At 37.9% G+C, this 11,580-nt stretch overlaps 1 protein-coding gene across 1 annotated transcript in view; it reads left to right on the forward strand.

Annotated features, from left to right (window-relative positions):
- The window catches only part of SLC2A12 (solute carrier family 2 member 12), a 50,554-nt gene extending 40,462 nt beyond the window's left edge, over positions 1-10,092 (forward strand). The window contains exons 4-5 of the mRNA XM_019732702.3: positions 736-868; positions 7,916-10,092. Of these exons, the coding sequence (XP_019588261.3) occupies positions 736-868; positions 7,916-8,063 (281 nt within the window). The 3' untranslated portion in view covers positions 8,064-10,092. The remainder of the gene's footprint in view (positions 1-735; positions 869-7,915) is intronic.
- The last annotated feature ends 1,488 nt before the right edge of the window (positions 10,093-11,580 follow it).

Consider the following 11,580-nt stretch of genomic DNA (forward strand, 5'->3'; position numbering starts at 1 on the left):
GTAACTACGAAGGGACCGTAACTTTGGCTAGAAGTGGTCAGAGGAAAAACTAGGTGAGCAGGTGAGATCCATCCTGCTTCTTGTGGACGCAAGAATTCACTGAGCTCAATTCACTGAGCAAGTGAATTCCTTTCATTGGAACCATTATCACTTTGTTTTCCTCTGAATCCAGGAAGAAGCATCACAAATATGCTGCTAGATACTAAATGATAAAATATTGCCAACATGAAATGATTTATTCAAGTCAAAAAAGGGTGAGCTCATTCCAAGAAAAGTCCATCTGTATAAATATGTGTTTTAAAATGTTCCCTAAGTAGAAACCTAACTGCTATGGCAGGGATTTCCTAGAGAGGAATTGTGGAATGTGAGGAAAGAGAGGAGATATTTCACCTTCTGCTTTATATGTTTCTGTGTTGATTCAGGTTTTCTTTTTGCAAAGAGCATATTACATTACCATTTTGAAAAAGAAAAGCATGCTCACCAAGAAGATGGCGTTGGGTTTAAACTAGTTACAAGACTGCTGTTTATTTTACCAGAGAAAGCTGGGGTGGTTTATGAACATGAAACTTTCAGAGGCTGGGAATATTTTTAATTTGTGATTGCTATTTCCCTGGATACTACCTTGCATGTTTGAAAATACATGCATTTTTATACATGTGCTAAGAAGCAGCTGTCCATAGGCGGGATCAAAGCACACAAAACACATTTGTAACCAGTTTCTTTTGTCCTTTTTAGATCTCATTGGTCTGCCATGGGTGTGCTTTGTATATGCAATCATGAGTCTCGCAGCCCTGGTGTTTGTTGTTGTGTTTATACCTGAGACAAAGGGATGCTCTTTGGAACAAATATCAATGGAGCTGGCGAAGGCGTAAGTATGATGTACATTGAACTCCGAACAGCACTCTTGGGTCAAAAATGCAGCTTTTATATACAACTAAATCATAATAATGTCTGAATTATTTCAGCATATTCCCTTAGGTTTAAAACTATATCTCAAAGCATAAATCCAGTTTATCTCTTATGTATTTAATGTGGGTGACTCAGCTAAGGAATTAGGATACCAGTGTTTTCCACTAAGTGAACCTTTCAAAGTTCTTTTCAGTAAGGATGGAAGAACACCTCTCCTCTCCCTAGCTTCCCTGCACAGGAGGGTTTTTTTGTTTGGGGTTTCAGGGAGGTCCTATAGGGTTTCAGGCTCACCCTGTGCTAGAACCGTGACTTCAGTCCTTCCAGCTGTCACCCCGCCAGTCTCTTTAAGCCCTAAACACTTGTTAACACTAAGATTATCAGGAAAATTCAGGCTTCAATGTCTACAATTATTCCAAATATGGCGCAAAGTAAGCTTAAGAAAGATCAAGAATTTCTTATTTGAATAGGCATTCAGAAAACCGGTTAAATAAATTTCACCTGGAAAGATAACTTAAACAATTAAACTTAGAAATGGGCTGTAAAAAAGAACTCCCCTTTTCTTTCACTAGCGGAACTCATACGTTCTAACTGCTAGGGAAGGGGATGGTGTACAGGGGCCAGGAATGAAGGGGGAACTTGTTCCTCTTCCTAGGATTAAATCCTTCTACTTGAAAATGTAGAGATACTTGTTCTTGGGTCTTAATACAGTGGGGGGAAACTACATATTTAGTTTGTGACTTTCTTCTAAAAATACTTTCAATACACTAGAGAGAAATGTATGATTGCATGAAATTGTGGGCATCGTGATTCTTCAGCTTTTATCTGAAGGAAGAATAAACATAAACTGATGGTAGGCATATGTGTACATACATACTTATATAGCCCAAACTGTTAATCCTGGTTTATTAGGATGTATAGTAAGCGGGACTAGAAATTTTTCATTTTACTTTATACACTTTTAAATGGTTTATAATTTTAAAACATTTCGCTTTAGTAAAGCAAAACATTTACCTCAAGCCTTAAGGTAAGTATCAAATTGTAGGGCTACTTTTTGATATAGAGAAGGCTGTTTTTAAAAAATAAAATTAGAATGAAATTTATTCTCTTATAAAGAAAAACACAATTGTCAGGAAGGCTGGCTATATATATACCATTGCCTGGCTCTCTGCAAATTGAAGCCAAATGACTGGATTTCTTAACGAGCCTAGAATCTGAACAAGACTATTAATTACAGTAGATGATTCAAACAATAGCCTCAGATCTTGATAACTCGATGTGTTCATCTGTAAACTGGAAACATTTCTGACAGTTGAGGCCTTTTCCAAAACTGAGATGCCAGGACACCAGTGTTTTTCAAATCTGTTGGGCATCCTTCCCTAAAGCTTGTTTCACATTAGTTACCTATTTAGGTAAAACAAATCATCCCCACATGTACCGTGTTTCCCCGAAAATAAGACCTAGCTGGACTATCAGCTCTAATGTGTCTTTTGGAGCAAAAATTAATATAAGACCCAGTCTTATTTTGGGGGAAATATGGTATCTCCTTAGTTCTCCTTCTATTCCCACATTATAGGTATTTCTGAAGATTTAGCTCTGTATCCTTATGCCTTAAGGGCCACCTCAAATCCTCATCCTGAAAGCCCTGAGTAACTAGCCCTGGAGAGCATTCTCTTCTCCTGGATTTTCAGTATTTTCTAGTCCCACTGTCTTCTATATTGCCTTAGCTAACCCTCTTGTGGTTTCACCTCCTTAACTAGGTTATAAAGTTTTGGTTTCCAGAAATGGTCTCTGCCTATTATCTTTCTCATGTAAACTTTACAGTGTTTACTGTGTTTTCCTGAAAATAAGACCTAGCGGGACAATCAGCTCTCATGTGTCTTTTGGAGCAAAAATTAATATAAGACACGGTATTATTTTACTATCAGACCAGGTCTTATATAAGACCGGATCTTATTTTACTGTAAGACCGGGTATAATACCGGGTCTTGTATTAATTTTTGCTCCAAAAGACACATTACAGCTGATTGTCTGGTTAGGTCTTATTTTTGGGGAAACACGGTAGCTTGATACTGATTCCCAGCAGATGACTAAAAAGTATCCACTGTTAAATTCAGTAACTTGTGGACAAGGCCAATGCTGAATTCATTATGTGGGGATTAGATCACGGGTAATAGTATAAACCATACAGGTTTTGATCTGTGGGTCATAGGATGTGACTTAATTTATATAGTCTGTGCAATGGGAGGAGGAAGAGGTGTAAGTGAGATATACTGGCTAAACCACAGCACTTCCTCTCCAGCAGTTCAGATACTATTTATTCAACATTTTGTTGGCCATCTACTGTGGACCAGGCACTATACTAGGAAAGAACCGAAGCTATAAGAAGACAAAGAATCCATAGGTTTACTTTAGGAGGCAGACAAGAAGACAGACCATTACTGTGTTGGATGGCACAAAGGAAAGTCGTGTATATTGGAGTTCGTCTATAAAAGCTTCCTGAAAGAGATAATGCCAAGGCAGAATCTTGAAAGAGTTATCTGGGCAAAGAGGAATGGCAGGGAGTCGGAGTTGGGGGTCACAAGCAGAGGCAGGTACACTCACCGGTGTGGTATGACAGGACACATTCTGAGCTGGGGAACTGAGAGATGAGCCCAGAGCACAGGGCAGAGAGCTGCCGGGAAGAGTCTTATCTGTTTTGGTAAAGAATGTGGATTTTATCCTGAAGGCAGTGCGTCATGTTAGAAACAATGGAGCACGGGGGAAAGCAGCCCGATTCTTGAAGGAGCACTCTGGCAAATATGGAAAATGGAAATGAAGGAGACCTCTAGGAGTCAGTTGGAGGAAACAATGGGGCTGGCTGAGGTGTAGGGATAGAAAGTACTACACAGCTCGGAGCTAGACTGGAAAAGGCAGGTGCGGGAATGGAGGGAACCAGGATCTCTGTAGCTTAGAGAACCTACTATACAATGGGACATTCACCCACCTAAGACCTGGAAGAGCAGGAAGACAGGTCTGGGAGGCAGGAGTCTGGTGGGGGTCGGGGCAATACCGAGTTCAGTTTCTACAGACTGTATGTGAAGCGCCTCTGGGAGAATGCAGGTGGAGAGGAAAGAAGAGTATGTGGACATCGGAGCTGGAGCTGAGGAGAAATATCTACATTGGAGTTGCTGGTTCTCAACACAGAAGTAGCCAAGCAGGGGCGGATCCATGTTTTGTGGAGCCAAAGCCTTTGAGGGCCCGGCTTAAGAAAAATACTACAAATTATGAATGTTTAGGCATGACTATGTGGGTGGGTCTTGGAAGGGCTGTGCAAGTGGAGTCCCAGGCTTCAGGCTCATTGGCTTTATGAAAAATCCACCTTGTGTATACGCACTTTTCAGCTACACATCTACTAGCTGGGGGAGAAAAATTCCTTTAGAAATAAAGATTTGTTAAAATTCTTGTGAGCAACATTAACTAAAAAAAAAAAAAAAAAAATTGAGGCAGAGAGAAAATAATGAATTAATTGAAGGATGCTAAGGACCTTCCCTGTTATCACTCCTTATTGCACTTTTTCTTAAAAAGTCTAAGTTGAAAGCAGAATGTTTTCGATGAGTTAAGAAACTTTTAGATCTATTTTTCATAGAGGGCTGTCAGAAAGTATCACACTGCAAATTAAATGAAAATTTGAAGGCAAAATTTCAGAAAAGCCCATCTTTCCATCTAGTGACCTGAATAAGACATTCCTTAAGAACATATATATGATCTAAAACTCAACGAAACTATTCAGTCAGAATTTGGGGTGGGGAAGGAATCTGTCTAAATTAGTAAGACTCTGAACTAGGAAATAATTTTGAATCACATTTCTGTTACTTTTGAGTCATGCAATTACTCAAACTTAAATCCATACCCTCTCCAAGAAAGTTATAAACTGCAAATCAGGAGAGATCCAATGGGAGGTTGGTATGAAAAACAAATAGGTAAGGGCACTGGCACAAATAATTATGAAAGATGAGGTGGCAAAATAATTCTTCATGTTAAACTCACTGGTAGCAGCAGTAACAGTATCCCTTGTGGGGAAGCCCAGTACTGAGGACAGACAGGAAACAAAGTTGCTTTCAGCAATCTTGGCAAATCCTTATTTATGCCACCCTAGAGAGCGTAGGGCTTGTCTTAGCTTGAAGCAGCAGATTGGCAAACGCTTTTTAAATGAAAATGGAGAACTCTTTAAGTGTGTTAAATTCACCTATCACACTTGAACTGTTAAACACACATATACTTAGAATCACCCATTTAAAAAAAAACAACGTAAGCAGACAATTGTGGAAATTAATCAAAGTATGTATGAAGTATACATGCTAAACAAGTTTCCCTGGAGGGAAATATCAGACAAACTGAAATACGTAATGTTATTGAAAAGTTGTCGAACTAGCTAAGTGGGGTGGCAGAAAGCCCAGGGAACTTGCTAGGACAGGGAATCTGCAGGGAACTTGGAAGACTGAGGAAGGACCCTGCAGAGTTAAGGAAGTCTTTATGTTAGGAGTTAAGGAAACAGTGAATTACCTTTTGTCACCAGGAAAACCGATAACTCAGAGGTGGATATCCCAAGGATTGGCTAAGGAGTAAGAAAGGAAACTATTCATAATATCGATTAACTCATTGCTTAACATTTTCATGTTTGGAGTTGGGTTCTTTGACTCCTATTCCTACCAGCCTGAAAAAACAAATATTCTTCCAAGGTTGTTAAGTTTCTTATAAAATACAAGCTGAGAGGTCAGGAAAGATTTGGACAATAATGTAATTTGAAAGGATTTTATTTTGAACTTCTGCCTTGCCAGCTACAAACTCAAAATGGGACGTTTGCTACCTGTGCTATTTCAGCTGTGACTTTTATTCTTTTTAACAGTTTAGGTGGAAACATAGAGAGAAACCCAACAAGTTAACGTTTTGTAAATATTTTAGTTCTGAGGCTTATGTTTCACTTTTAGCAGTTAATTTCATGCGGCCATTCCTTTATTCATTCATACAAATTCATTTACTCAATAAATATTTACTGAGCATATATTATATGCTGGACACTGTTCTAGGTGCTACAACAGCATTAATCAGTAAGCAAATATGCCCTGAGAATTAAAATGCACCAGTGAGATATAATCGGGGGGGCTACTTTTGATTGGATCACCTGAGGAAGTTATACTGCGAGATAACATTTAAGATAAAATCTGGGTGATCAAGAGCCAACCCCCTTCAAAGATAGGGAGAAAAAGAATTCAGGCAGAGAGAAACAGCTACCGCAAAGACTAACCCAGAAAAACACTTGACCTGTTCCAGGGATCGAAAGAAATCCAGGAGGCTGCAATCTTTGAGACTCGGTTAGGAAGTCCGTAGAGACTGGTGTGTAGGGATTTGCTGGCTGAGTTTGGATTTCATTCTAAGTGCAATGGGAAGCTACTAAAGCATTTTAAGCAAGGGAATGCCGCGATCTGATTTACATTTTAAGGCGTGCCAAGTGGGAGTCTGCAGTCACACAGCTGAACATGGCTGAGGAAGCACACAGAGGGCTGGGTCTCATTTCACATCACGATCACCAACCTCAAGCAGCCCTCAATAATCACATATGTTCCTGGTCCATTAATTGCCTCCCTCCTAGACAACTGTTCAATACCACCTTCTCTCTGGAAACCTCACCTCTTCAGCCCTCCTTATTCCTGCGGATGGCCTTGCTCTGACTTCATTGAGAAAATGGACACAATCAGAAATGAACTTTCATAACCTTCCACACATCAGTATTTGTATCCAAAACATCCCTCCGGGTCTCTCTTAACTCCATCATTCCTCGGTGAGGCCAACCACTTCACGCCCTCTCCCCTTCTCCCCTTCGCTTCTCCATGCTCACCCCTATATCCTTTATATTTCACCTCTGCTGGATCTCTCCTTACCATCAATATAGAAACCTAGGGTGGATTCCCCCCTGCCCCTGCCAGCCAGAAGAAAAGTCTTTTGATCCCATTTTTCATTCATGTACTTGTCATGCTCTAGCTATGCTGGTCTTTCTGTAAGCACAATACAAGTACATAACTTGCAGTTCTTCACATGGTTCCCTCCCTAACTTCATTCTGGTTTCTGATCAGATTTCACCCCTTTTGAGATGCCAGTATGATACAGCACCTCTCTCCAACTAAGCCATTCTTTTTCCCTGCCCGTTTATTTTCTCATGAGCACTTTTGCTACTTGAGATTACATGCTTATGTGCTTCTTCTCTCTATTAAAATGTAAGCACCTGGAAAGCAGGGGTCTTTATCTTCTCTACCCAAAGCACCCAGCATACTACCAGGTATGTTGTGGCCAATTGATTAACTGGTTTAATCCCAGGGGAAAATATCTGAAAGGGGAGAGAGGTCCAAAGATGGCCTTCTCTTTTTTAATAAACGGAAAATACTAGAACATATTTTTATGCTGAGGGGAATAATCCTATAGAAAATAATTTGTCAATGCAGGAGCAAGGGGATAACGCAGAAGGCAGATGATGTAAATACAGGCATATTGGTAGTCTGAAAACTGGGGGAAAAAAGATTTGAGATGTGGCCTCCATTAGTTCTACATAATATCCTGTTTCCCTGAAAATAATACCTAGCTGGACCATCAGCTCCAGTGCATCTTTTGGAGCAAAAATTAATATAAGATCCGGGTTTTTTTTTGCTCCAAGACACACTGCAGCTGATGGTCCCACTAGGTCTTATTTTGGGGGGAAACATGGTACTATCCTTGGATTCCTTCTCTGCATGTAGGAATGCCGTGTTCTGAGAATACACCCCACCCACTCACTCTTTGCATGAGATTGACCAAAGTTCTGTGGTATCATGAATTTTATGATACATCAAGGCTTTGTAATAAAAGATTTTGTCTTTATTGGATAGCTAAAACATTAAAGCCCCAGAGTGATGTAAAAAAAATAATAGCCTGCGCATTTTTGTTAAGTACTGTAAACAAAGAATGAGATTTTCATTAGTGCCTCTTTCTCTTTCAGGAACTATGTGAAAAACAACATTTGTTTTATGAGTCATCACCAAGAGGAATTAGTGCCAAAACAGCTTCAAAAAAGAAAACCCCAAGAGCAGCTATTAGAGTGTAAAAAGCTATGTGGACAACCACGGCAGCTTTCTCCAGAGGTCTAATGGCCTCAAAACCTTCCAAAGGTTGATACAGTATAAGAACACTTAGTAGGGTGCCTTCATAACAATATATATTGGCCACTCCCATGCTTTTTTAGTGTTACAGAGCTAGTTTTAAAGGGACACCCTGTAATTATAAAGATAATCTTTAATCTCCACCCACAAAAGGTAAATGAAGTGTAAGGTACCAAGTGATCTTTCTTACTCTGAACAGGATACGTTAAAAAAAAAAAAAAAATACTGGCTGGTTTAATGCTTTCCACCTTTTTCACAGAGCAGTCTTTGAAAGACTATGAACTAGTGATGGAATCACCTTTTGCCTTAAGCTATTTGCAGCTTTATTATTCAGACACATAAGTGGTCTAAACACGAGCTTATGGTTTTTTGTCTACTAAGACACTACTTGCACTGGGTCTTGTGTAAAATAAACAAACAAACAAAAAACCCAGGATACAATGTGGACAACTTCACATATATTCTAGATTAGGGTAGGGTCCTGGCTAGTGATAATTCCTAATTATAGTTTAACAAGTACAAAGAGTATGCATCTTATTTTTACAAATTATGAACTATAATGTAATGTAAAATATATTTTACCAATATCATGTTAGTACTACAAAATATTATAAGAAATAATTCTGCAATAGTTGAGAAAAATAAGTATTTTCCCATCCATTTAAAAAATATGAATAGAGAGGACAATTTCAAAATCCTGGGACCATATTTATTTAGAAATAGCTGTTAAAACATTAGGAGTCAGGCCGTTAGGTTATTATTCCAAATCTCTAAGCAATTAGGTCTGGTTTATTAAGCTAAGCTTATAAAATTCTTTGTATGGCATTCATGATAACTTAACAGCAACCAAGAGTTGCCTGCAATTCTTTGCACTCCTCAGGATTATCACTACCTCAGGTTATGGCATACAGACTATAATCGATGCTGACTTTCAGATGACTGCAGACATAATAAATGACACTCGGACATCAGGACAATTCCCTCACTATGTTCTTCTCTATGATGAAACACAGATCGCCAACTGTACCAGAAACTTGGCTTTTCACCCACATAACAATGGGTTGCTCTCGTGTGTATTTCTCCAGTTGAATTTAAGACTTGGTGAGGCATTTTACCAATAAAATTTGGATATGATAGAAAATCTACAGTAAAGGATCTCAAACCACTTAAGTAGTAACCCATTAAATTACTCATATTATAAGCTATGGAAAACATAAGAAACAAAGTATGAACAATCTAACTTGAAAAGGAATGCAAAAATATGATTAACCTGAAGAGAATCCTAAAAATCAAAAACCCTTTTTATTCAGCTTGGAATTTTCCTACTGGCCCATAACAAGCCGTCCTAAGTTTGATATAAGGGTGTATGATCTATATTTCCTTGTAACACAGTGGAAGACTATAACCGATGTAAACAATAGTAAAACTGTATTATCAGAGACTCAGAAGAATGACTAAAAGTCCTGGTTCTGAAATGTACTATCTCAATTAAAATTGGCAGGGGGAAATTTTGAGGAAAGGAGTTTTGAGATCTTAATTCTGCCATGGTCATGTGATATGCAAATCAGAGCATGCATTGTTTCTTATTCATTTGTTTTGGAAGGAAAAGGGAAAGTGTGTTCTATAGTGTCAATTTAAGAAACTCATTATGAATCTTTGGTGGAATTATGTGCTGAGATTTTTTTAAAAACTGTAATAGGTAATCAATGTGAAATTGTTTTTCTTTGGAAAGCATCACAGAATGTAAGATATTTAACAAAATTACTATGTGTTTTCTTTGAAGTTCAAACACTTTAGCTATTTCTTGGTTTAGCCATTCATTGTAAATCGGCAGGAAATTGTATATAAACCTATTATGTTAATTACTAGTGATTTTAACTTCAGTATCTTAAAACACTTTATATTTTTCTTTTATTATCCTGTCTATAAACAATTGTCTTCAAATTAATTTTTACACAATGCACCTCCAATCAGAGCTTTTTGATTTCCAAAAATAAAAAAGGGGAAATACTTATAATTTGTATGTATATATTCACAGTTTTTATTTATAAAAAAATTTACAGCACTTGTGAAAAGCCAGCAGAAGACATCAGACGCACTCATTTCTTACCAGCTCTGTTAAGTTTTGTGGGTTATCCGTGACACTTTGCCAAGTGACGCTCGTGCAGCAGCCCTGAAACCAGACCCGGTCAGATTGTCTTTCTTCCTCTTTTCTGAGAAAGCATTTTGACGAGTTACTGATCTAACTAGGTTTCAAGTCACTCAAATACTGAAAATGTTAGGACACCTGGATCTGTACCTTGGCCATGTAATCAAGTTTTTCCCCCTTTCTATATTTCTTTTTTGGGAACACAGCAAAACAAGAGGTCACTTATTAATTACTGTCAATTAAAACTAAGTGGGAAATCTCAAAAATTTAAAGGTCTTCTCAGAACTTGTAACTTTTTCATTGAATTTTATTAACTATTATTTTATGAGGTTATCTCTCCCTACTGGAACTTTAAATGAGGCAAATAAACACAAATGTAAAAAAAGAGAACGGAAGTGTAAAAATCACAAGTCTTTCACAAGAAAGAAAATATATACAAGTTAGCCTATGCCCCCTGCTTATGAGGCAGAGGCAGGGTACGGGGAAGGCATCAAGAAGATGCAAATAAACGTAAAATGGTATGTCTTTTTCAGTGCAGTGCTTAAGCTAGGTTTTCAAGATTTTATAATAGGGTAAAGAAAAAAGAATATGGAGGTTAAGATGTCGCAATTTTTCACAAAGGTTTCAAAGCATTTTGGAATTTCAGGTTTTAAAGGAAAATTGCATTAGAATATTGTCTCTCCTAACTGAGACACTTGTTTGACTCTCCACTCAGTTTTATTTCTAGGTAATACCATTGTTGGTTATACCAAACTCCTAAATGCAGTGGCAGAGCCCAACAGCAAGCTTGATCCTGTGTCACCATCCAGGGCTTGTGGGTGAGCCAGAGAGCCACTGCTTCACAAATGCATATGTATTTTAACTTTCAGAGTAACCATTCATATACTGAATAGTCACTCTTTAGCTCCATTAAATAAGACACAGCAAGGGGAGAGAGACAGCTTGCAAAATGGCTTTAAAGTTCAAGTTGAACTATATTATAATGATACTGTGGCACAGAGGCAGCTTGTGGAGACTTCTTGTTAAAATAGCACAACATATCAACTTCTGACAAGACTCTTAGTATAGCCTTGAGTACCAACCTAGATTATTACTTCCCTCTACCAAGCATTGAGTCTTTCCAGAATAACAAAGGTACATATGAGGTACAACCCATCACAGCTTCTTTCTCATATCCATCTTGTAGATAAGAGGTTTCTCTTTTTAAAACTACAATTTTGTTACTTTTAAAAGATATTTAACATTTTCTATCATATTAAATTAGCAACATAAAACATTATGCTTAATCTATAAAGTTCTAGTCCAGTTACCTAGAATTTATACACTTTTTTTTTTTTTTTTTTATCTGCAAGAAAA

The sequence above is a fragment of the Rhinolophus sinicus genome, chromosome 2 (genome assembly GCF_057876585.1).
Source record: "Rhinolophus sinicus isolate RSI-liver-muscle chromosome 2, RSI-T2T, whole genome shotgun sequence".
In the NCBI taxonomy this organism is placed as follows: Eukaryota; Metazoa; Chordata; class Mammalia; order Chiroptera; family Rhinolophidae; genus Rhinolophus; species Rhinolophus sinicus.